This window comes from Tenrec ecaudatus, chromosome 14 (genome assembly GCF_050624435.1).
Source record: "Tenrec ecaudatus isolate mTenEca1 chromosome 14, mTenEca1.hap1, whole genome shotgun sequence".
Classification (NCBI taxonomy): domain Eukaryota; kingdom Metazoa; phylum Chordata; class Mammalia; order Afrosoricida; family Tenrecidae; genus Tenrec; species Tenrec ecaudatus.
In genome coordinates, this window is record NC_134543.1 from 12,281,311 (window position 1) to 12,308,489 (window position 27,179).

At 43.7% G+C, this 27,179-nt stretch overlaps 1 protein-coding gene across 1 annotated transcript in view; it reads left to right on the plus strand.

Annotated features, from left to right (window-relative positions):
- The window catches only part of CATSPERB (catsper channel auxiliary subunit beta), a 147,149-nt gene extending 122,884 nt beyond the window's left edge, over nt 1-24,265 (plus strand). The window contains exons 21-26 of the mRNA XM_075531640.1: nt 1,429-1,539; nt 6,511-6,621; nt 8,419-8,554; nt 14,410-14,510; nt 17,910-17,984; nt 24,098-24,265. Of these exons, the coding sequence (XP_075387755.1) occupies nt 1,429-1,539; nt 6,511-6,621; nt 8,419-8,554; nt 14,410-14,510; nt 17,910-17,984; nt 24,098-24,265 (702 nt within the window). The remainder of the gene's footprint in view (nt 1-1,428; nt 1,540-6,510; nt 6,622-8,418; nt 8,555-14,409; nt 14,511-17,909; nt 17,985-24,097) is intronic.
- Nucleotides 24,266-27,179: the final 2,914 nt, after the last annotated feature.

Sequence of the window (27,179 nt, forward strand, 5' to 3'; positions counted from 1 at the left end):
TTCTCTGCTTGGAATTTCACAGCCCAGCAGATTCCTTAGGAAATCAATCACTATTTTGACTTGGCTTATGTTAAGGCATCTCTGTTGGCATAGTGGGTTACATATTGAGTTGTTAACCACAAGGTCAGCAGTTCGAAGCCAGCAGTTGCTCCACAGGAGACAGGCTTGCTACTCAGTTGTATGCATCCCTAATAAAATGTTTTTTTTAAAGAATTAAAAACTCACAAATGTGCTTGACACAATGGCTATATATATAAAAGCTCCCAATAAAATGATTTTTAAAAAGACACATGGAGCTACACTAGAGCCCTGAAACTGAAAGAGCTTTGTGGAGGACCCTCTAACTGAGATGCCTCTACCACTACTGGATCCACCCACTGGCCTGTGATCTTCCTGCATTCAGCATCATTGCATGTATTTTGTGAGTCTGAAGAGGAATTTATAGATTAGTATCAGACATATGGACTGATAATGGGTTTATGGACTTGCTCTGGACTGAGCTGAGTTGTTTTCTCAATATTCAATTGTTTTTGTATATAAAGCTCTTTCTTATAAAAAAATTAAAACCTCAGAAACCTACAGAGGTGGTTCTACCCTTCCCTATAGGGTGGCTATAAGAACCAACTCAATGGCAGCGAATTGAATTGAGTTAAATGAGACTAAGACAAGTGTAGTACTGAGAGAAGTTGTCTACAACCAGCCACTGACCACGGAGGCACGCTTCACCATTTTTTCTGGGAATAAACCTAAGTATGTATGAACCGGAATATTTTTTGTTTGACCCTCATATTTTACCAGTTCCAGTCCAAGGTCACAGTTTTTAAATTCTGCCTTGTTAGAATCAATGACTCTGAAGTACAAAGTATTATTCTTTTTTCAAACAACTCATTATCATTTTCTTTCTGGCAAAAGGGCAAATAGCCAAACTGGAAGGATTATTCACTACTATGCCACTCGGGCTATTTTATACAATTTTAAAACTTTAATTCACTGGCCTTATGTCTTTAGGAATAAGCATTGGGCTGCTGGCAGTTCAAAACCACCCACAGCTCCTCAGAAGAAAGATGAGGCAATCTGTTGTCATCCAGACTGACAGTCTCAGAAACCCCGAGTGAGCTCCCCACTACTCAGAATTGCCACAATAGCAGTGGGGGCTGGTTTTGGGTTATTCAGGTACTAAAAGTTTCTCTGACCTATTTACAAGTCTCAAGTTATATTAGAACAAATGGAGATTATTGCAATCCCAGAAAATGGAAGGAAGGGGAGAGTGGAGGTATTGAATGAAGAGGAATTTATTTAATTCCTGAAGTGGTGAGCAGAATGTTTACCTCAGATTCTTTTGTGAAAAAAAACAAACAACTTTTTAGTTGACTTAAATAAAAGACAGTACTAACAGACTATGTAATTTCTTTGCTTCATCACTTGCAGATAAATTACAGACCTCCATCTAAAATGGGTATTGCGATTCCAGTCACGGATCATTTTTACCATGTCGATCCTAGCAAACCTATACCAAGGAATCTCTTTCAACAGTCAAAGGTAAATTTCTTTTCCCTGAAAATATGAGTAAACTAGAATTTATTTGAATTCAATAAATTATGCCGTCAAATTACATACTGGCTGAACTGCAGGGATTAAATGAGAAGGTGCATTCAGGACAAAACTCTATCTGTCCCAATAGGCCAGCTATTAGTATTTGTCCTATTTTTTTTCAAAAACCATTTCATTGGGAGCTAATACAGATATCAATCGTTCCTTAGTTTGATCACATCAAGCAGTATTGTGCAGTTGCGGCCACAGTTTCAAAATATTCTCTTCCTTCTTGAACTCCGTGATACCAGCTCCCCTTGTGCACCCAGCAACCCTTCTACTTGCTGTCTCGATAAGTTCATCATTCCTGGGTTTCATCCACTGAAAAACAGAAAAACATACAACCAAAATGCAAGAGACTTTACCCCCACAACGACAAAACACATCTGTGATAAACTTCAGGATTGTAGAAAACACAACACACACACACACCATATATATATATATAACTAGATCTGGCCCAACATGCATCAGATGGAAGATCAGTTGACAAGGTTTTAATCATTCACGTCAGGTTTATCACTTTGATCTTTTATTATCATCTCTCCAATGCACTCTCTTTAGTAACGGGTGACTTCCCATCCCTCTGTTATGGATAGAAGGAAATCCCTGGAGACTTATTTCCTGTGTCAATCTCACAAACGTAGCTTGGGCTTCCACTGTCATCCATAGCCTCCTGCAAACCAGACTCTCCCCATGGAGGCTCTGATACTGGCCCTCCCTTTGACTTTGGATGATAAGATTTACAGTCCTCCAGTTACTGTTGTTGGTGTGCTTCTTCTATTTGAACTTAGCTGTTATCTCACCTTAGATGACTGCTTGTTTGGAAACAAGCCTTTAAGACCCCAGATGCTATTTTACCTGATAGTCGGGTACCATCTAATCTTTTCACCACACTTTGCTATAATACCCATATCTTCGGTATTCCCTTCCTGAGGGCAAGTATCAAGCAGGGCCATGATGTAAGAACTAAGTGTTCTTAAATTGGAGCTAGGATTTAGCGCAAGCCCAAAACCCATTCCTAGGTCTGTTTTCTTATCTGCCTTTGGCTCTCTTTAGAGACGTTCTTGTTAATTTATGTTAATTTATTGATTATCTCCCTGGAGCATAACGGTCTTCTGTTAATATTGTCATTGATTAGCCACTGGTACTAATTTTTTTAAACATTGTTGAAAGAGGAATATTGGGTCAATAGTAAGCTAACTCCATATCGTAATACCTTAATTATTCACATGTACAACAAGTATCCTTTCTTGGCTGGATGCTGTTGCCATCAGCAATGGGAGTTGATTGTCAGGGAAAATTTACAGTAATATTGACTGAGTGTCAGTCACAGGTTTGCTGGAATAACACATATCTTAATACAGCATGTAAGGCATGGATGTAATAAGTCAAGGATTATCCACCTATTGACAGTTCAATACTCTTGGTATAGCTGTCTTCTGCTTCTTCAAGCACCATGAATTTTCAGTATTAAGTCCTCAGGTTACAAGTGGGTTTGAAGTAGAGTCCAGTCACCTAGTTGGTTTTCTGCATTGGATCTTTCTGCTGTGGCCTTCGGATGTGTGTTGTACACCTTGAAGATCTAGGATTCAATTCCCTAGTGTTCTATGGCACTTGGCCTAGTTCCCCAGGATGTGCCCAGAAACTCAGGCCAATGTGGCTTGTTCAGCGCATATCACTAGGGATACTTCCCACTTAGGCTACTTAAAAGTATCTTTAGTGATTTTCCTCCCACTTGGAGGTGAGTCCTCCCCCCTTTTCTACCAAGAGTCATGTGCTTGTGTTCTCCCAGACATGTCTGCTCCCTTTCCCCTCTCTTGACTTGACTTTCCCTTCAGTATCCTTCATCCCTCTGATGGGGAGGTCTACCTGTCCTGGGGGAGGCGGGGAGGGCTCATCGTAACTTTGCATGGTAGCCACTAAGTAGTCAACATCCCCTCCCCCTTCCTTGACAAGTTGATCTCAACTGACTTGAGAAGTGTTGGTCCTCTTCTTATTCCACTGATCCTACTGCTATGATAAAGCTCTGCCTTCTCGCTTTAAAAAAAAATTAGATGTACTTTTTTCCTATACCATTTTATTAGGAGCTAATCCAAACATCATGCCATTCTATAGTTCAGTCACATCAAACAGTGTTGTAAAATTGCTACCTAAATCAGTTTCAAAACATTTTCTTCTTTCTTGAACTCCTGATAACAACGCCCCTTATCCCTGCCCCCACCTTCTCCGCCATGCCCTCGAGGAACCCTTATCTAATTGTTGCCTCTATGGAGTCACCTATCCAGGGTTGGATAGACAAAAAAAAAAAAACATAGAAAAACACATAACGAAGATTCAAGAAGGCTACCAACAATGACAAAATACAACAGAGGTAAATCCCCAAGTGAAAAATACAGAGGGAGAGAGAGAGAGAATACTAAAAGCCAGATCGAGCCCAGAGTCTATCAGAGGACATGAAGTGACAAGGTTTTAACCATTTTCAAGTCAGATTGATCCTTTTAATTTATGATAGTCATCTCTCCAATACTCCCTATGTGATAGCCAAGTTAGTCCTATCTCTCAGTCATTGGACACTTATTCCCTGTGTAGATCCTGCGCTAGAGAAACAGATTCATAGACACTCATATGTATATAAGAAAGACGTTTATATACAAGAACAATTGAATAGTGAGAAAACATCCCAGCCCAGTCCAGATCAAGTCCATTAAGTCCCATATTAGCCCATAAGTCTGATACCAATCTATAAAGTCCTCTTCAGACTCACGAAATACATGCAATGACGCCAAATGCAGAATGATCACAGGACAGTAGGTACAAAGTCTTTTGGATCTAGTGGCGGTATAAGCATTTCAGTGTTGGCAGGGATCTCCCCGTGGCTTCTCCAGCATATAGCGCTTCTCCTGGTCCCAGGGGATGGGGTCTTTCAATGCCATGTGTCTTATCAGTATAGCATCTCCAAAGGAATGAACAGAGTCTCTCCCATCTCCAAGGAAGAAAAACTAGATTTCCCAGAATTCTCAGGAAAAAAACATCCCCACACAGAGGCCTCATTGGCTATGATCCAATTGACAGACTAGACTCCACCCCTTCACTCTTAGTCTTCACAAGTCCCAAATTGACACCAGATGATGTGACTACCACAGCTGTCATCCACAGCCTTCTAGACACCAGAATCTCACAATTTAAGCTCTGATACTATTCCTCCCTTTATATTTGGATTATATAATTTACAATTTTGGCTCACAGGTGTTAGCTCTCTCTTAAGGCTACTCCTGTAGAATCCCTTTTCCTGGCTGGTTTCCATTTGTAGGAGTATTTCAAAGGAGGTTGGTGGGATGAGATCATCTTTTCTTCAACAAAAAGAACCCTCAGCCCTATTTCATGCCTTCAACATTAAGAGAGGAATGGTGCCCAAACAGAAAGAAGAGTGTTTGCTTTGGTGTCCATTTGGGACTTGAGAGGATTAAGAGTGAAGGGGTGGAGTCTAGTCTGTCAATCGAGTCATAGCCAAGGAGGCTTCTGTATGGGCATGGCCTTCTCCTGAGGATCCTGGGAGCTCCTGTGTTTCCTTCTTGGAGGCAGAAGGCACACTCTCTGCTCACTCCCTGATAGACGCTCCACTGACAAGACACATTATGGTACCAGGAGTGGGGTACTAGAAACAGAACATAAAGATGGAGAGTAGATGTTTGTTTGACCTCTCCCTCACGGTAGTGTTTCCTCTTTGTCTAGCCAGAAGTCAGATATATCCTTGCAGCTTACTGGGTTTTCTGGAAAGAATATGAGGAATTAAAGTTTTGATTCTTCTCCTTGTTTACTGTCTGGTTATTCCTGTTTGAACGGCAAAAGTGAATGTGATTCATGTATATTTTGAGCTCAGGAGTAGAATGCGCCTCTTGAGTAGCTCAGAGACCATTGCTCGTTAGAGAAAATGGCTGACAGGAGGCCAAAATGGCTCACAGAAAGCTTGGGTTTTCCTTGATAGTCTCAGAGGCTAAATTGTAATAAGCACTATCTTAATTAGCTAGTGTCACTATAACAGAAATGCCACAAATGGATTGTCATAACAAGTAGAAATGTGTTCTTTCTTCAAAGTGCCGAGTCCAGGGCAAAGCTTTCTCACTCGGTTGGCTCTGGGGGAAGGTTCTTTTGTCCTTCATGACCTTGATGCTTCTGATCTCAATTGGCACAAAGACTGCTGATGGCATGTATCCTTCTCAGGGCATCCTATAATGATAAATCTGATAACACTTACCTTATTACAGTTGATAGTAATCCTGATACTTGCCTGAGGTGGTGTCTTGGGGGTTTCTACACTGTATAGTTACCATAATTCCCTTAGCAATTAATATGTGTCCATCAGGGCATACTTTGATGCCTATATAATGCTTCTTAAATTTTTTAATTAAAATCGGGGGGCTCTTACAACTCATACCAATCCATACATCCATTGCATCAAGCATATTTGTGCAAAGTTGTCATTATTTCCTAGACATTTACTTTCTATTGAGCCCTTGGTATCAGTTCCTCTTTTCCCTTCCCCACCCTCATGACCCCTTGATAAATTAAAAATTATTATTGTTTTCATATCATAGCAGACCGCCGATTCCCTTCTCCCATGGCTCCTGTGGTTCGTCTCCCTGGAGGGGTGCTGAGGGATGGTATGTGTAGATCATTGAGATCGGTGTAAACTACTCCTGGGTAAACACAAAAACAAACTCGCTGCCATTGAGTCCATGCTGACTCATAGCAACCCACTGTGGGTTTCTGAGACCGTGACCATTGAAGGGAGTAGAAAATCTAGTCTTTGCCCCACAGAGCTGCTGGTGGTTTCGAACTGCCAACCATGAGGATCACAGCCCAACGTGTAACCATTTTCACCACCACGGTATATATCCATGTTAATTCTCTTTGCAGAACACTGGCAAGTTCAAACAGTGTGCAGCTGCGGCTACTCGGAAGGAGTGTAATTGCACAAATGATCAGAAGTTATCGCATGCTGTTGCCTTCTCAGATTGCAAAGAACACGTAAGTTGCATTGTAATTACCTGAAGATAAAATGCTTTCATTTAAGTTAATAAGATTTTGAAATGTGCTTTCTGATTAAACATGGAAAACTAACACAGAGGCCATCCGTTACAATGTCATAGAAATAAATATTATGACATAGAGCCAAAAAGGTCTGACAAGTCAATTAACCTCGCCCATAAAATAAAATAATAGTACTGTCACCGAGCTGTTCAGCTTACAGGATGCTTTTCCTGGTTTTTCTTGTTTTGAGGTGTACAGTATCATTTTTATTTATAGAGCCATCTTGTACCTTTCCACCAAAAATACAGATAATTTATCTTCAAATGAATTAATCTCACCAAAGTGGGAAAACCAACCCCTGCTCCCACACACACAGTGAGCGAAGCTCTGTGTAGTAATTGCAGATTATTAAGAGAGTGATGAAATGAGTTAAAATTCCAGTCACTCCAGGTGAAAAGGGAAAAGCCACACACCGTTTTATTCTTTAGCAGACAAGAGGAAAGGTACTTGTATACTGAAGGAAGTATTGTTTTCTCTGGGATTAGGTTCGTAAAGGAAATTTGTACAGGAGATGTTTGTGCAGGGTATGATAACCTCCGAAATATTTTGGTCGTACATAATTATGCTCTGGAGAGCACACAGTTTGGAGCTATGTAAGAAAGGGGTTCTCAGGAGTGCTGATGCTCTTCCCATGTTGCTAACTGAGGCTGAACCCAAAGGTCTATGGTTCAAGCACACCTGCTGCTCCACAGGAGAAATAATGAGACTGTCTCCTCTCAGAACAATCGCCTCAGAAACCCCGTACAGGGTTGCTGTGGATCAGAATCCACTCGATGGTCATGGGTGTGTTGTAGGGAGTCTACAATGTATTGGTTCAGAGAACAGGTTCCATGTCAAACAATATTTCACTGGCATCAAAGCCAGGAGCCCTGGTGGTGTCGTGGATTAGGAATTGGGCTGCAAGGTCGGCAATCTGAGGCCACCAGTCCCTCCTCGGAAGAAAGATGGAGCTGTCTGCCCCTGGAAAGAGGAACCCCAAAGAGGCCGCCCTACTCTGCCCCTCGGGTTGCTATGAGTCAGAGCTAACGGGATGGCGGTGAGCTGGGTGTCGGTTTCAGCATCCTTGCTTTCCAAGGTGAGTCACGTGAATCTCACTGTTTACATCACAAATGTCAAGGGTGCAATCGATACCACTTGTAGGCAGATTTGCTTTCAAAGTCTATGAAAGAATATATGGATGTGGGTGTATATAGTAAAATACATATATACACTAAAGCTGCCAAAGCCAGGAGCTGTGTAGGGCAGAAACCTGTCAGAGAGAGAATATATTCTCAAAACGTATACATACATATGCATATACAGGAGGCTTAAAAAAAACTTGTGGAACATAGACTTAAAAGATAATAGAGTTTTTCCATTGACTTGTTGAAATACATGTAGTATGGAAATATATGCTTTATATGAACAGACAGCTTCATCTTTCTGCCTCTGAGCAGAGGGTGAGTTTGAACTGCTGACCTTGCAGTTAGTAGCCCAATGAGTTGCACACTACACCACCAGGGCAGACAGATTATCCAAAAATAACACCGATGCTGCCGTAAGCATGTTTCTTGTTTTGCTTTTTGGTGGTGGGGGCGCTGGTGGTTTCAGACCTTGGAGACAAAACTCCTAAGAAGTACATTTCCTCTCAAACAGGCAAACGATTAGGAATGTACCTATTCATTCTTTACCAGGAAATGAAATTAGTACTGAGTTTTTCCAACTTTACATTGATCCTGCGAATTTGTATTTTAGGTTCCTCGCTTTAAGTTCCCAGTTAATCAATACCCAGTGTCCCTGCAAATTTTCACAAGAAGTGGAAGTGTGCCCGTGGAGATTCCCTATCTGGTGACTGTGACTGAAGTAAACAAGAGAGAAAACTGGGCTCTCAGTAAGATTTCCTCTCTTCTGTAATGTTGCATTTTATAAGCGATACTGCTGTGATCTGTATCTAGTCTTTGCAACTGCTAGTTTTATTGACAGCTGGCAGGGCTTGGCCTTGGGGAAGAGGGGGACTCAAATCCGTTGACTGTTTGCTTCTCTTGTCTCCTGCTGATTTCATTAACCTTTCCAGAGACTCTGGTTCTGTAGCTGAAGAATGTTTTTATAAAGAATTGGAACTGAAAAAAAAATTGAAACCTATTTCGTAGATCCATAGCCAAAGACGCGATTAGACTTTTGCCACATGCTGATGGCTCCTTTCATTGCTTTTCTCTGTCCCTTGTTTGCTCGGTAGAAGTTACACAATATGGAGATTTGGCCAGATACTTTGTAGGATCGATTATGCACATTAGGGAACACACACATAGACATGGACATGTGCGCAGGTAAGCAGGATCTGTTATACGAGCAAAGTTTCTTAATCTCTTTGAAGGAGAAAAATGAAATTTACTGTCATTCACTTCTACCACAAACTTGTGGCTTTTCTTGGACATCTTGTGTCTGTTCACATCTGAATCCTCGGCGGTCAGGATGACTAGATGTTGTGGTAGTTGTTGTTGTGATGAGCTGCTCAGTCCCTTCTGACTCATGGCAGCCACCGTGTCCAACAGAACAAAACGCTGGCTGCTCCAGAGCCGTCCTCACAATTGCTGTCCTCACAATTGCCGTTATGTTTGAGCCATGGTTGCAGCCACTGCGTCGATCCATCTTGTCCAGGGTCTTCCTCTTTTTCACTGGCCTCCCCTTCCCCAAGCACAATGCCCTTCTCCACGGACTGGTCTCTTCTGATAACATGTCCAGAGATAAAGTCTTGCCCTCCGTACCTGTCAGGAGCATTCTAGCTGTACCTCCTCCAAGACTGAGAGCCAAAATACAATCTGGAGTATTTCCCACTGGAATTCTGAGAACAAGAACACAACGGGTTCATTAAACACTAATCATCGAAGGCATCGAAAGCATCATCCTACACGAAGAGAGCCAAGGTCATTTAAAAGACAGGAATGAAAGAAAGGACCGGCGTGGAAGTCAGAAGAGACTGCAGTGGGCTCCTCAGCCTCGAGTTGACTGAGGCAGATGGAAGTACTATGAAGTCCAAGAGCTGAACAGGACATTCAAAGGCAGCTTGAGAAGACAAAGCAAAAAAGTATAAAGAAATGTGTAGACCTAGAGTTAGAAAGCCCAAAAGACAGAAGGCACTCAGCGTATCTTAAACCAAAAGGACTCAAGAAAAAATCCGAGCCTCAAGTTGCAATATTGAAAAATCCTATGGGCAAAATCTAGCTGCATATTCTTTTTTTAATATTATTTTTGTTTTAAATAAATCATTTTACTGGGGATCATACAACTCTTATCACAATCCATACATACATCAATTGAGTAAAGCACCCTCATACATTCATTGTAGCTGCATATTCTTGCTGTGGGTTGTCATTCTGTTGGTTCAGGACCAACGCATGCCAACCCTATCCATACATGGCCATGGAGCCAAGGCTGACTCATAGTGATCCTATAGGACAGGGTAGACTTACCCCCAGTGAATTTTGAGACTGTAACCCTTGACAGGAGTAGAAAGCCCTGTCTTTCTTCCAGGAAGCAACTGGTGGTTTTGCACTGCTGAACTTATGCTTAGCAGCCCAACTTGCAACCACTATGCCATCAAGGCTCCTCTGCCAACCCTTATGGGCAAAAGTAAAATGTTGCCGCGTCGTCCTACATCATTGTGGTAGTTACATAATTTCGTGTCAACTTGAAGTACAGGGGTGGAGTCTAGCCTGTCAATCGGGTCACAGCCTGATGGTTCCCCCTGATGGGCAGGGCCTTCTCAGAAGGAGGATCCTTGAAACTACCGCTCTCTCTGCCTCCACCTTCTTGCTGTCGAGTCACTTGGAGAGCTACCAGAGCTACCAGCACTGGATCCACGGAACTTTGTGCCTCCGTCCCTGCATTCTGCATCATGGCATGTGGCTTCAAGAGTCTGAAGAGCAATTTATGGACCAGTACCAGACTTAAGGACTTGATCTGGACTGGACTGGGATAGAGAATTACTCCTTGATCTAAAGTCCTTTCTTATACCCAGATGAGTGTCTCTGGATTTGTTTTTCTCGTCAACCCGGCCTAGCACAGTCATCCGCATGGGGAACCACAGTGTTAATGCACCTCAGTAGGGTTTTCCTCCTCTGGCGATGTGATGGCCTTCTCTGGAAAGCTTTCCTGGTGTTCCCTGATGATTCCCAACACTGCGCTGGGCAACATTATCTCATGCCAGCCACCTGTTTGGGGTGCACAGGGACCTTGTGGGACAGGATAGAATTGTCCCCGCAGGTTTCGGAGACTGTACATCTTTCAGGAAGCAGAGACCCTCGTCTTTCTCACATTCGAACTGCTGATCTGGGATCTGTGGTTTTCAGCTGGAGGGAAAAGCAGCTGGGACTGGCCCTGAGCAGAGCCCTTCCTAGAATGACAACGCCCCCCCCCCCGCCCATATCCCACAGGCGGCAAGCTCCCCTTGGGGACAGATGGGACTTTCATCTGAAGTCATGACATCGCTGCGGGTATGTTAAAGGCCAGTGGCATCGATAAATAGATAGAACTAAAGAAAAATTGTACTCGGTCACTTGTATGTTTCCAAATGCCCAGACTCTGTATATTCAGTGAGTCCGACTATGCCTAATGTAAAGGCAGTTCTGAAAGGCAAAAATCAACAAAGTCAATCTATGAATATCTTATCTTAACTAACATCCCCAGCTCCTGGGATGTGCTCAGGAGCAGATGACACGACGTGATGTAAACACAAGTTTACTTAGGCTCATTTACTAATCTATCGTGAGCGATTTCATTCCCCTACCACCACCACCACATCAAAGATTCTGGTCTCAGTAGACTGGTTCTGTCCTACTCCGAACCCCATAGCACCTTCCTAGAATAAAGATATCTACTCCAAGATCACCGAAGATAAACGCCCTATAGCAAAGCGTGGTGAAGAAAGTAGATGGTGCTCAGCTATCAGAAAGAATAGTGTCTGGGGTCTTCAAACAAGCAGCCATCAAACTGGGGCATCCACAAAGCCCCGATCGAAGAAGCACACCAGCCTATGTGACCCAAGAACTGTAAATAACATTATCCAAATCTAAAGGAGGGAATAACATCAGAGCTTAAATTGTAAACACCTGGTTTGCAAAAGGCTATGGAGGACAGTGGAAGCCCAAAACCCATTGGCTAGGTCCCCACATGGAGTAAGCCTCCCGTGAACCCCTTCCGATCATAGATGAGGGATGTAAATTGACCTGTTTCAGGCACAGAGCATTGTAAAGTTGACTATGGCAAATGTAGGTAGGTCAAAACTGTAATATCTAATCATTTTATCTCCTTTTGACCCATTCGAAAGCTGTTTCAGTTTGTTTGGTTTGTTTGTTTTTTAATCATTTGTATTGGGGGCTCATACAATTCTTATCACAATCCATACATACATCCATTGTGTCAAGCACATCTGTACATTTGTTGCCATCATCATGCTCAAAACATTTGCTTTCTACTTGAGCCCTTAATATCAGCTCCTCATTTTGCCCCTCCCCTCCCTGCTCCCCCCTCACTCATGAACCCTTGATAATTTACAAATTATTGTTATTTTGTCATATCTTACACTGTTCAATGTCTCCCTTCACCCACTTTTCTGCTGTCCATCCCCCAGCGAGGAGGTTATATGTAGATCCTGTAATCAGTTTGCCCTTTCTACCCCACCTTCCCTTCACCCTCCAGGCATCGCCACTCTCACCACTGGTCCTGAAGAGTTCATCTGTCCTGGATTCCCTGTGTTTCCAGTTCCTGTCTGTACCAGTGTACATCCTCTGGTCTAGTGGATTTTAAGTGAAGGGGAAATACATACGGATTCAGCTCCTGATGAGTCCCCTCTGACTATGGACCAGGGAGGTGAACAGCCTTGCTAACAAGGAGACTGCATTGCCAAGTACATTGTTGCAGATGCCTTTGGCTTGAAATTGAGCACCCGATCATTTGATCTCCCTGACAATCATTTAAATCTCTTCTCCTTTTTAAATATACATGTGTTCTGCTTTCTTTTTGATTGAGGTTTTTATCTGGGGTTTTTTTTTGTTATTCTTGTTAGTTTTCCTTTTGGCTTGTTTGTCTTTTAATATTTTGCGTGTGTGACATTCGGGATAGTTTAATCTATAGAGAGAGTAACTGGATGAATGGTTCTTTGCCCACAGGAATGGCAGGAAGGTTGGGAGGAAAGGGGGAGCTAACTGCAATGAGTACAAGAATGAAGAAAATGTTCTAAGACTGTGGAGACGATTATACAATTCTTTTTATCATTCTTTAGGGGGCTCTTACAGCTCTTACAACAATCCATACATCAGTTGTATCAGGCACATAGGTACATATGTTGCCATCATCATTTTCAAAATATTTTCCGTTTGAGCCCTTGGTATCAGCTCCTCTTTTTTCCCTCCCTCCCCCACCCTCCCACCATCATGGACCCCTGATAAATTATAAATTATTATTATTTTCATATCTTACACCACCTGCCGTCTCCCTTCACCCACGTTACTGTTGCTTGTCGCCCTGGGGAGAGGGAAGAATTATATATCGGTCCTTGCAGTCGGTGTACAATTCTTCTTGATGTGATTGAACTATTAAATTGTATGATATATGAATTATATGCCAATAAAACTATTGAGAGGGGAGAAAAAACCCAACTCTTACCCAATGTACAATCCCTGATAGAAATGGTGTGCCCTGCCCAATAAACAAGGTAAACGCCAGGAAGCCCATGCTTACCTTGCTTATTAGGAAACTGTCCCCTGGGTGTGCTAGAGCCTGCTTTTACCACCTTAAAAACACTGCCTGTTCATCACTTCTGAATGTGTCGATCTGGTTGTTGTAATATTGGCGTACTGATATACTAAGAACATACAATAATCCATGGTGAGCATGTTTATAATCCATAAGAATCAGCAAATGCCACCAGCTAACTTTTCCCATTTAGATCCGGGGCTTCCACCAGCACACTGCTGCACTTTCTAACCCCTTTATGCCATGTCTGGTTGGACAAGAAAGGCAAGGGGTGACTGATCACTTCTTTTTTGGGGGGGTGGCGGGGGGATAAAGTAATCATATTGTGAAACTTTGTTGCCACTCTATTGAGTATCTTTTATCAACCACTAAAAGGAACCCTACTGGCATCATAGGGTTAGCACTAGGCTACTAACCCCAAGGTCAGCAGTTCGAATTCCTCAGACTCTCGTGGGAGAATAAGAAGGCTTTCTGTGCCCATAAAGATCTCGTGAATCCCCAATGCACATTGGCTAGAAATAACAATAGCCTAAAAATCAGATTGTGAGCCTTGTAAAGAGAATGTTAGCAACTGTATTTAGGCTGGAAGGTAAAACTTTTAATTTGATATAACTCTAGACCCAGTGTGAATTTATTCTGAACTTTTCATACTCTTAATCCTCTCTGGTTTCTATTCCATTATAGTCTCTTACCAGTTTTGTGAGACCATTGTTGCTGGATCCTTGCTTGGTGTCTGCCCCAGTTTTCAATAGTTATCCGAATAGGGAAACTGGGATTGAAGGAAGTACGCAGATGATAGTGGGGATTGATCAAGACCTGGGGAAATGGAGGGAGGGGATGGGGAAATAGGGAATCGACACCAATGTGGGGGGAAAGCGGGGAGGGTGGGAATGTTCCAGGGTTGATTGCACTGCATTGTCATTGTAACCCACATTCTATGTATCGTGAGAAGAGAGCATGCATGTACCTAAACCATATTTCCTGTATTTTTAGAACATCATACGCCACCAGACGTTAAAAAACTGCAAACTTATTTAAAATCGAGTCTCAACGTGCCAGTGTACAATCCTGAAGGGCTCAACATCAGTATCCATGTAAGCTCACAAAGTTTCTTTCCCCTAGGAGTTGAATTAAACGTAACATCATGTCTAAGTGCAACAGCTAAGCACTCCGCGGCGAACTGAAAAGCTGGTGGTTCAAACCCACTCAGCAGCTCCGGAGGAGAACGACCGGAAATCTAGTCCCCTAACAATTCCAAAGCCAAACTCTCTGCGCGGAGTCAGTTCTGACCCACAGCAATGGGACTGCCCCTGTGAGAGTCCAGGGCTGTAACTCTTTCCAGGGATAAAAAGCCAGATCTTTCTCCCTCAAAAGATGGCCAATCCAGAGCCACAGTGCCACAGGCTAGGAACCTTCTGGCACATGGGGCAGTTCTAGTGTCTCATGCAGAGCTAACTCAACGGCACGTAGGAACAAACGCAACAACATTGGTCTGTTTTAAAGCTGTAATAGGTTTCCATTTTAGGAGGCCTCTTAAATGTCACCTCCCGCATTTAATTAACAATAATAAAATCAGCAAGGATAGGTATCCATGAATGATGGGAATTGTCTCATTAAGTGCACGGAGAATGTTTTGTTCTGTTTCTCCCACCACCACCACCTCCGTTGCCCTGACTGTCCTTATTTCTAGGAGTCTCTGAAAGTTGGCTTTAATGTTCATTCCTTGAGCCAAGAAATAAGACTAATAGATTACACTGGCCAACACACATTTTGGTGCCTCAAATAGCAGACTTGTTTCTGTGTATCTCTGACCTGCTGCTTCAAAAAATGGCACCAGTTTGGCCCTATCAGCTCTAGTTTGGGAGCTATAGTACGTACTCCATACACTACACGTTACTCTTCCCACTCCGAGAAAAGCAGTATATGGTAGCGTCAGCTAGCCTGAGAGAGAGGAAGTGCATTCTGGCTTTATTGAAAATAGATTGTGGTCAAATTATACCTTTGATCTATTTGAATAGTGCAAATTACATGAACTTGGATTTTCCCCAACTGTCACTTCCCATTTATTAGGAACTGAGGAGCGGGCAGTTCCAACGTGTTTTCTTAAAAAGTTCCTGCACCCTCAATAAGGCGCCCCAATAGTGCAGTGGGTTGTGTGTCTGACTGCCCACGACAAGGTCAGCTTGCCAAGCCCACCAGCCGCTCTGCAAGAGAAAGAGGTGACTCTCAGCTCCATCAAGATCCACAGCCTCAGAAACCCACAGAAGTCCCGATGGGGTCCTAGGTCCCTCTCTCCTATGGGGTCACCATGACTCGTACTCAACTCACTGGTAGTGATTCAAATGTTCTGAACCCCACAATGTGCCTGTCAAAGTTCACTCCTTTGTTAAAATTAAAATATTCCAGTCCTGTTATAAGATGTAACAACTTCTGCACCTATGCACAGAAACTTTTAAGAGAAAAGTTAGAGTTTTTCTTAAAAAACAAACCTGGCATCAACCTCACCTCTGAAATATCTCACGTGAGTTATCCATCGACTTCTGTGTGTATGAAAATGTGTTCTGCAATGTTTACTACATAATTTGAAGTAGAAAGCTTAGCTCTTCCAGATATGTATTGAAACTGCTAGGAAACACTACATTTTGGACACTAGATTGAACCCACACCTTCCACATATGTGCCTTTTCAGCTTTTCTTTATTTTCCTCTCTTCTCAAGCTATGTTCCGGCTTTGTAGTATCTAACGTGTAGTCTCTGTCTATCTCTGTAAATACTGAACAATCTCCCAGACCAAGAAGAAAACCCCACTGCCATCTAATCAATTCTAACTCAGAAGGACCCCGCAGGACAGAGAAGAACTGCCCCTTTGGGTTTTCAAACTTTCAAGTCTTTAAAGGCTGCAGAGTGACTGGTGGGTTCCAACCAGACTTATGATTGACAGTTCAATGTGTCACCAACTAGCCACCATAGATCTTTCATACATTTTTCCCTTGGGAAGCCCTTAATGCCTAATTCTTTTTCAAATTTTTCTGACCTTTTTTGTCTTATCCTATAATTTGTGGGTCCAAATTCTTTCCATAGTTAGAACCAGGGTGATAAACTAATAAATTGGTATGATGGGTTTGCTGAATTTATAGTGGAACATCACTATCTAAGCAAATAGAGCCAATGGGGTCTGTCCAGTAGAATTTTCTGGATCAGCACCTCAAATAACCCCAGGAATAAGCCTAAAAACCAAGACACCAAGGGAAAAATGTTTGTGATTGTTGGGCTGTGTTCTCTAACCTAATGGGGCAGAAATGGTATTTTTCTAAAATTAGGGAAATGTGGGCTTAGTTTTCATCACCAGCACATATGGACAGACACGTGGTTTCCTGTTCCAGCTCTCCATGAGAACATAGGAAGTTGATACAGTCAAGGGGATGACGTGAAAGTCAACAAAAATGATGGGACCTCTCAGAATGAAAGTACGAGGATTAACAAAAGAAGAAATCACTAAGAACAACTTAGGCTTTACACATCTGTCTGGAATTTATTTTTTTCCTCATTCTAAAACAGGACTTAGCTACTAAATGCCTCTATTTTAAGTTCTTCTTTTCTTTTATTTTGATGGGTGAAGTGTATGCCCAAGAGCCTTAGAAAGAGGACTGGGTGAGCCTCAAGTGGTCGATAGCTGACGGTCTTGGCTTCCCTAGGCCCATGGGGAGATCAGACATGTCCCACCCCCCATCCTCCTTGACCCTGGTCTGCCCCCAACCACTCCCCCATGACCCTCGACTTTAATGCTGTCTTCAATAATTCATTTCAGTGCAGAACTCACAGACAATATAATTGAGGGAATTTAATAAGTTTCTACAGGTCAGGATCAGGAACCATGAAGGCTGCAATCTCTCGTCCACAGGAATTCCCTTCCTCAGCCAGCAGCCAAGGCTCTCTCTGGCCTTCAGCCTCTCAGTCCTGGGTCCTTTGGGTCCCTCTCAGTCATGAGGTCACCAGCAGGTCTCCTTGGGCCAGGAAGTCTACCTGCTGCTTTGCCTCACACTCATACTGCCATACCTCCAGGGGCTCTGGTCTCAGCCTCTGCCACTCCACACATGGCCCACTGAGGGCTCTTTCCTTTAAGGCCCTAGGAGTTCTCGCTGCTTCCCAGATGGCTTGTCTGCACAGAGGCATGGTGTTGATGGAGGGGTGGTTTTAGTCTTTCAGAACCAAAGGGGCTGACTTGGTCTACACCCTCTTCTAAAATATTTAATCCCACCTTAATCTGGTCCATTAGCATAGCTGAGAACTCCCTCTAAAATGCCACAGGCATAGAGGCCAAAATTTATAAAGCATCACTCAATTTAGAAGTGTCATAAAGTACCTACAGGAGGTGGTTTCCATGCAATACCTGTAGGAAGAGTTGTCACATTGTATTTTTACCTAAAGGAATATACATTGACACTGTTAATGACTGGATATGTTTGTTCTCTCCCGCCCCTCCCCCCCAACCAGGGTTCTGAACTCTTTCACTTCAAGGTATCTGTTGTTCCAGGGGTCACCTTTTGCAACTTAGTTGAAGAATTTCAGGTACAGTGAACGTGTAAGGTATCAAATGGGGTGCTGGATGGGGAAATGAGATAACAAGGGTAAAGCAAGATATACTGAAGATTTTTTTTTTAATTGGTAGGATTTTTATGATGAACAGTGATCCTAGAGAATGATGATGAAGTTGTCAGTGTGTTAGACAGGGTTCTCTTGAGAAACAAAACTAGGACCCTATGGTTAGATAGATAGATAGATAGATAGATAGATAGATAGATAGATAGATAGATAGATAGATACTGCATGAAAGACAACAGCAAATTAGTCCACACAGCAGTACAGAGGGTTCAGTTCAACTCACTTCCATGAAACAGTTCATATACTGGAAGTCCTTCAACTCACAAGGGTCGCTGTGTCCAAGGTCAAGAAAGCAGATGACTGAGTCTTCTGTAAGACAATGCAGGCAGTCCAGCCACAGGCAGCAAACAGCAGGGCGGGTCACCAACAGTCAGCAAGATGACAGGATCTGACAGCCCCCAAGCTCAAGTGATATACTCCCAGCAGAGTGGTGAAGCAGGTCTCAGAGGAACCTCAAGCTCTAAAGACAAGATCCATGGGTGGCTAGTCCCACAGGGAGTGTAGCTCATGAGTTGAGGCAGAAAACATGATGCCGCACGATGGTCAGATCACCAGAGTGCAATAGAGAAGTGGGGCTTGCCAAGCCATTTATCGCTTTACCCTCCAATCAAACTGCAACCTTATTAACTCCACATGTTCCTATTGGCCAGGTTTGTGCAATAAAACTACCTGTGACCGTCAGTGATGGTGAAACTATTGCATGACAGGGGACACAACCAATTGAGGCTAAGGAAACAAAATAATAAGTGCTTGTATTTACTTTTGTTCCTTCCCCACCTTCTAGACTTAATTTGGTTTTGTCACTTTTTAAAAATTGTTGTAAAAATATAGGTAATGCAACATTTGCCATTTCAGCTTTTTAAAAAAAATTTTTAATAAATCATTTTATTGGGGTTCTTACAGCTCTTATAATAATCTATCCATCCAGTGTGTTGAGCACCTTTTTACATATGTTGCCATCGTCCTTTTCAAACCATTTTCTTTCTACTTGAGGACATTTTTATGTCTTCAGCATTTATGACTTCAGCATTTTTATGTGTTTATTTAAATGAGACAAACAATATGATGATATGTAAGTATCACCAATATCCATTACCAAAGTCTCCATTCCCATAGATGGAAACTCAATGCTAGCTCAACGATGACTCCACCTCATTCCCCCATCCTTCCATCCCCGGAAGCCACCGTTAAATTCTGGTCTCTATTCATTTGTCTGCTCTGGGCATTTCAAATCAGTGAGATCGTACATGGTTTGTCCTTTTGTGTTTGACTTATTTCATCCAGCATAGGGTTCTCAAGGTTAATCCGTGTTGTGGCATCTCTCAGGAGTTCATCTTGCTTTATGGCAGAGTAGTATTCTATCATACACACATATACATACACGTGTGTGTATGTGCATACATACATGAGCGGGCTTCAGAGAGTTTGTCCAAGACAATGGGGTTTTTCCACAAACATTCCAAAAGCCCTTCAGAGATTACATTTCATTCTTCTCATAGGTCTGAGAGGACATTTTTACTTTCCAATATTGTTTGGAAAGTAATATTTTACATTCCAATGCTATTTGGTTATGTGCCTTGGGTCTTAAGTACTCTAAAACTTGGAAGATCCAAAATTGCTCTCCCCATATCCTATGAAAACAGCAACTCATTTCAGTCATTCCTACAATGGCAGCTGCTGCTGTGGGGGCAGGAAAAGTGAAGGTTTTCCTGAATGGCTTGATGACACATTTCATTCAGGGTCACTTGCTGATGCCACCACCTCACCCCCAAGGAATATCCTGTTGGGTGAGAGAGCCAAAACCATGAGACTAAGGGGTCCATGTATGCTAATTCTGAACTGATGTGGTAGTAATGGGAAACATCAGTATGTTGGTAGCAAAGGCAATAAGAATGAGTCCGTTGGTGTGGTCATTGAGCTTCTGTGGTCAGGGGAGAAATAGTCCAGAAGGAGCCACTTGGGAGACGGTGACCTAGGAAAGGAATGACAAATGAAACCCCTCTGCTTGGTGATAAGTAAAGGTACGGATTAACTCAACTCCTTGCCACCAAGTCCATTTTCCAAAGCTGTGGGTATTGTTTAAGCACAGGCCATTGGACTCACTAAAATACAGGAAAAGGAATTAGTCCTGAGGTAGGCTCTGTGAGATGAAGGAGAATCAAGATAGAAAACCTTTCCTAGAGCTGTGTCTGAAGCCCTGGTGGTGGAGTGGTTATGATTTGGCCTGCAATCTGCAAGGTCTACAGTTCAAAACTACCAGCCACTCCTCGAGCGAGACGAGGCTTTCTACTCCCATCCACAGTTACAGACTCAGAACTACAGGGGAAGTTCTACCCTGTCCTATAGCGTCACTATGAGTTAGCATCGATCCGATGACAATGAGAGGAAAGAGGGGAGAGAGAGGTGTCTTAGTTGGCTAGAACTTCTGGGCCTAATCTACCCTTTTTATCTCAGAAGTGATTAGGCCCAGCATAACCTCTACACTGAGATGGCCTCGTTAGGATTACAAAAAGCCATGCTCCTCAGTGGGGTGACCTCCATCGGTATAGGGGTGAGGATTCTGACAAGTGTTTTGAGGGAGCACCATTCAGCTCCTAATGAGCTAATGGGGTTCAACAACCTTTGAGATAAAGGGTACATTTTCATGCCTGTGGCTTAGCTAGTACAGTTATCCAGACATACTTCAAGTGGATGGCTTTAGCAAACAGACATATTTTGCTGGCCCTTGCTCACTCACGGCCAGCAAGTCTATTCTGGTTCATAGAGATGCTGCAGGACAGAATAGAACTGCCCCCTGTATGTTCCAAGACAGTTAACTCTCTACGACAGTAGAAAACCTTGTCTTTCTCCCTCAGAGATGCAGGTGGTTTCAAACTGCTGACCTTATGTCTAGCAATCCAGTGCCGCCAGGCCTTCTCCTGTCACAGTTCAGAAAGCTAGAATTCCAAATCTAGACCATCAACTCTCCAGGGAAGTCTTTCTCATTCTTTCAGCCCTAGGAGCATAGCCTTGTCCCCACTCTCCCTCTGGGTCTGGAACTTTCTCATCCCGGAGACCCTGGGTCCACAGGAAACACATGACCACCAACTTCTTTCTTAGTGATTGGAGGCCCCTGTCTCTACTTGCTTGGTTAATCTCTTTGGCATATCAAAAGAGATGGACTCAAAATACAATCTAATCCTGTTTATCCTATCCTGCCACATTGAGATAAGTGCTATTGTCCTTGTGGCTAGATGCCGTCAAGTCAGATCCCGCGCCTCGCGGCGCTGTGTGCAGTAGAGGGAGCGCTGCCCAGTGCTGCTCTTGTTAGGTTTGAGCCCATCGTTGCAGCCACGATGTCAGCCCACCTTGTTAAGGCTCTTCCTCTTTTCAGGTGACCTCCCGCTTTACCAAGCATGATGTCCTTTTCCAGGGACTGATCTCTCCTGATTGCATGTTCCAAGTACATGCGACGAAATCTTGCCGTCCTTGCCTCTGAGGAGCATTCTGGCTGTACGTCTTACAAGATAGATTTGTTTGTTCTTTGGCGGTCTGCGGTACTTTCAGTATTCTTGGCCATATTTCAAATGCATCGATTCTTCTTCAGTCTTCCGTATTGGCTGTCCAGTTTTCACGCGTGTATATGAAGAGATTGAAAACAACCGTGGCTTGGGTAGGATACTCTTTAGTCTCCAAAGTAACAACAACCCTGCTTTTCAACACTTTAAAGAAGTCTTGTGCAGCAGGATTACCTAATGCAATGCATCATTTGATCTCTTAACTGCTGCTTCCATGAGCACTGACTGGAGCCAAGCAAGAGGAAACCTTTGACCGCTTAAATCTTCCCTCTATTTATCAGGATGTTGCCTCCTGATTCCGTTGTGGGGTCTTTGGTCTTTGCATTGCAATCCTTGATCTTCATCAGCAAGTGCTTCAAGTCCTCCTCACTCTCAACAAGCAAGGTTGTGTTATCTGCATATTGCCGGCAGGTTGTTAATAAGCCTTCCTCCAATCCTGATGCCATATTCTTCTTCATATGAGCCAGCTTCTCTGGTGATTTGCTCGGCATACAGATTTAGCTAGTATGGTGAGAAGATACAGCGTTGATACACACCTTTCCTAATTTCACACCATGCAGTGTTCCCTTGTTCTGTTTACACACTGCCTCTTGATCCGTGTACAAGTTCTGTGTATTAGGCCAGGTTGACTAGAGACACACATCCAGTGACACTTGTATTTGCTTTATATCAGGGTGTATGTAATTCTACAACAAGGGCACATCCCAGCCCAGTCCCACTCAACTCCATAAGTCTGATAATAGCCCATAAGTCCCTCATCAGATTCACGTGCAATGATGCAGAATGCTGGAATATCACAGGCTGGTGGGTCAAAAGTGCTTTGGATCCACAGTCGGTGGAAAACCTCCCAGGGCTCTGGAAGCTCTTGGGGTCAACAGTCAAGAAGGTCAAGGCAAAGAGAGAGAGAGAGAGGCTGGCTTCCAAAGGGTTATATATCTCAGATGCACTTCCAAGGGAGGTCATCAGGCTGTGACCTAATTGACAGGTTATACTCCACCCATATCTTCTTCACAGGAGCCATGTTGGCCCAAAAGACCTAACTGTGACGTTCCGTATGAGCACAAGGCAGTGTTCTGGAAGTCTCCTTCTTCTCAGGCTATCCTTTAGTTTGTCATGATCCACACAATTGAATGCTTCTGTATGACCTAAAAAAACACAAAAACTATCTTTCTGTTATTCTCTGCCTCCAGCAAAGATTCATCTGACATCAGCAATGGTGACACTTGTTCCATGTCCTCTTCTGAGTGGGGCCTACATTTCTGTCAGCTCCCTGTCAGTGTGCTGCTGGAATCGATGTTGGATGATCGATCGTCGATAAATTTTCACATGCATGTGATAGTAATGATAGCATGCTATAATTTGAGCTTCCCCTTGGGTAACCTTTTCTGGAATGGACCCAACTACATAGCTCTTCCAGTCAGATGGCCAGGTAGCTGTCTTCTAAATGGGTTGGTACAGACTGCTTCATCAGCTTGTTGAAACATTTCAACTGATATTCTATCAACTCCTGGAGCCTTGTTTTAGCCTTATGCTTTCAGGGCTGCTTGAACTTCTTCCTTCAGCACCATTGGTTCTTGCTCGTGTGCTGCCTCCTGACATGGCAGGCTGTTGACTAGTTCTTTTGGATACAGTGTGTAGTCTTTCTATTTCCCTTTGATACTTCCTACATCGTTCAATATTTTGCCCTTAGAATCTTTCAATGGGGCAATTCTGGGCTTGAATTTTTTTTTCTTGAATTCTTTCAGTGTAAGAGATGCTGAGTATCATCTTCCTTTTTGGTTTCTGACGCCGGGTCTTTGCACATTTCAGTAACATATTTGACTTCGTCTTCTCAAGTGGCCCTTTGACATTTTCTGTTCTGTTCTTGGACTTCCTCATTTCTTCCATTTGCCTTAGCTGGTGGCAGAGTGGCTGTGCATTGGGCTGCTAACCACAAGGTTGAAAGTTCAAGACCACTAGCCACTCTACAGGAGAAAGATGAGGCTTTCTCCTGCAGTAAAGAGTTACAATCTCCAAAACCCACAGGGACCCTTCTGTCCTGTCCATGAGGGTCACTATGAGTCAGAATAGACTCAGTGGGGGGGGGGAGAGAGAGAGAGAAAGAGAGAGAGAAGCGAGCCCTGGTGGTGGTGTAGTGGTTCTGCATTGAGCTTCGAACCACAAGTTAGGCAGTTCGAAACCACTAGCTGCTCAGAGAAAGAAAGGTGAGGCTTTCTACTACAATAAAGAGTTGCCATTTCAGAAACACCCCCCCCCCAGGGAAGTTCTACCCTATCTTATAGGGTCACTGTAAGTCCGAATCAACTTGATGGCAGTGAGGGAGTTTGGAAATATCTATCGAAGCATGGGCAGAATTCTGTTAAGTTATTAATAGTGTCGCTGCCGTTGTGGGACTCGCATACAATGGGCTGTTTGGACTGACTGGATTCAAAGATCTTACTCACTACCTTTTCTCTGTCGTAGATTTACGTGGATCAGGTGCCATTGCCATTCCCAGGACACACCCTCATCGCCATCGCAGCAGCCATTCTGCTCGGGGGATTTGTTTTTGTAGTGTTTATGTTTCAACTGCATAACATTCACCCGTGGGAGATGTGCCGGAAAAAATGTATAGGAGAGACCTCGATGTAATCCAACCCCGTTGCCCAGAGACAGAGCCAATGACGAAAATCTGAATGGCAAACAAATAATGATCACAATTTTCCCCTTATTTCCTCGTTACATCAAATAATTCCTAGGAACTAGATTATATATGACAGTGTCGCCATTCATTCGTTCAGTTTTATTATTTTTATTAGGATTGATTATTCTTATTATTTAAAAATGCATGGGCAGTTTCTTATTTCAGTATGTATACAGGGAATTGCCCTTGAGATTTCAAGGAAAATAGAAATTGATAAACATCTTTGGGTGGAAAGTGTTTTCTGTATTTGGGGCCTGGGGAGGTGCTTTATAGCTGGAACCACTACGTGTCTGTCGGTGTGTTGCACTGTGGTAGTGTGTGTGTTGACGTGATACTAGGATGTATGCCACTGGTATTTCACACACCATCAGAGTTGCCCATGGAAGACAAGTTCCACTAGAGTTCCCAGACTAAGACCGATTAGGAAAAAAGGACCTGGTGAGCTTCATTAGTCAGTGAAAACCTTCTGTTCCTCACGGTGTTGGAAGATGAGCCCTCAAGTTAGAAGGTGCTCAAAGCATGACTAGGGAAGAGCTGCCTCCCCAATGGAGAGGATCCCCTAGGGATGTGGATAGAATCAAGCTCAGGGACCTTCCGTTGCTGACGTGGCACCACGTAAATTAGGAATTGGAAGATGGGTTGAACCAAGGATGACTCAAGGTAAAGAAAAGCAAGTGTTGGCGAAGAAGACCACGGGCAGCCAGAAGAACAACCAAATCTGTCTTGGAAAAAGCTCAGTCAGAATGTGCCTTAGAAACAAGGGTGGCAAGATCTCACCTCCTGTATTTTGGACATGTTATGAGAAGGGACCAGTCCTTGGAGAAGAGCATCATATTTGATAAAGGATCCGCTAAAAAACAAAAGAAGAAGGCCCCCCTCAATGTGATGGACTGACACAGTAGCTGCAACCAAGGGGCTCCAACATTGCAACCAAGGGGCTCAACCAGGGCGCTTTGGGACCAGACAAGGTCCTGTGTGCGCACCGCCTGGCTGGCATCTAACAATAGGAGCCTGAGACCGTTCTGTGGCCGGTCCTTTGCAGGCAGGGATGTGTGGAGGACAGTTAGAACACAATGGAGACAGGTGGGGAAGGAGGTTAAACTGCTGGAGTATCTTCAGAGCCTCGCGAGAAATAAAAATGAAGCACTTGGGGTTTCTTGAGGCACTTTCACAGCTAGATTGTGGTCCCTGAGGAAAGGAAACCTGGTGGTTTCCCCAATACACCTTAGGGGTGGGGTGTATTGGAAGGACACTGTGACTGAGGGGGGCGCTGTTTACAAGCCTATGGGGAGTCTGCAGCATTCCAAAGGATGCACAGACACCCCAGGGCGCTCACTCAGCACCTGTCCCCAATTAGGCTGAAGATGGCCGGTGGCTGCATTCGGAGGGCAGAGAGTCACATACTCCTAGAGACATCCCAGAAGCAGTGTGGCATGATTCTGACAACAGAGGGATGTAGAGACCTCTGTCCAGAGAGCCCACGCACCTTCAAACCAAAGCCAAAGATGTGACGGCAAGAATGGACAGGGACACCGGACACACGGCAGTGGCATAATAATCTTTACAGAGGCAGAGCACCAGGTCTTGCTCCCTCGGAGTCTGAGTCAGTTCGAACTGCCAAGCATTTAACCGTGCCACTCTGGGGATCCTCCAAGGGAGATGACAATGTTTAATGTGACTGTGCTTTGGGGTGGGAAGCATGTTTGCTGCTGCCGTGAGGTGCAGCTGAGTCAGTTCTGACTCTTGGGGGCCCCATGTCCATCAGAGGCAAACACTGCCCAGTCCTGCAGAGCCCATTGTTACAGCTGTCGTGTCAATCCAGCTACTGGAGGCTCTTCCTCTATTTTTCGGACCCTCCGCTTTACCAGGCGGGATGTCCTTCCCCACTGACCAGAATATATGTTGACACAAGAGTAAATTAAAAATGTATTCCTTCTAGGGCCAGTTCATACACACGTGCGTCTATGCCAAACATCAAGATGTGGAAATGTGTTCCTGTAATCAGTGGGTGGTTGCAGACACCTCGTTGCAGTAACTTAGTCTCACAGTGATGCCTTAAAAAAAAAGATTATTTTTGTGGAAATGATGGTGACTTTTCAATCAGGGCTAATATCAAATTTTTAAGGAAGCTCAAGTGGGTATCTTCCCAAATTATTAAAATTTTGAAGCAAGCTTATAAGAATGGTGCCCTACATAAAACAACAGTTTTGAGATACATTGAGCCTTTTAAGGAAAACTTCAAAGATGAGCCAAGAAAGGGAAGACTGTCAACCTCAGCCAAGCAGGAAACTATATCCAAAGTCCAGAGAGGGGTGCAAGACGACCAGGGAATTATCCGTGACGAGACAGCTACAGGAATGGGGATCTCACATGCTTCGGTGAGTTCAAGTTTGAGGGAACCCCTTGGCCTCAAGGGGGTAAAAAGCGTTGCATGAAGGTCACTCGTTTGAACAGCTGGCCTTTTCATCCATCTTTTAAGAATGAAGATGATTGTACGGGCCGAGCCATAACCAGGGATGAGACCAAGCATTATGATGGAGAGAGCAACGTTCAGCAACGGCTTCTTGGGGAGAAGTTTTAAGAACATGAAAACCCACCAAGGAAATTCCACTGAGGAGTTCTTCTTCCCTTCCTGCCAGCACCCCTGCTCATCCCCGGGAGGACAGGTAGGACAGTCCAGGGAGCATTTCTGAGCTCTTACCTTCTGAGCCTGCTCTCGCCCTTTCAGACTTTGCCCCTAAAAAACAACTGAAGGAGCATTTGCAAGGAAGATGCTTTGAGCCCCTGAAAGATGCCAAAACGACCTTTTTGACATGGTGTAAATCCAAGAGCGCAGAACCCTTCTGGGAGGGGGTCCCAACA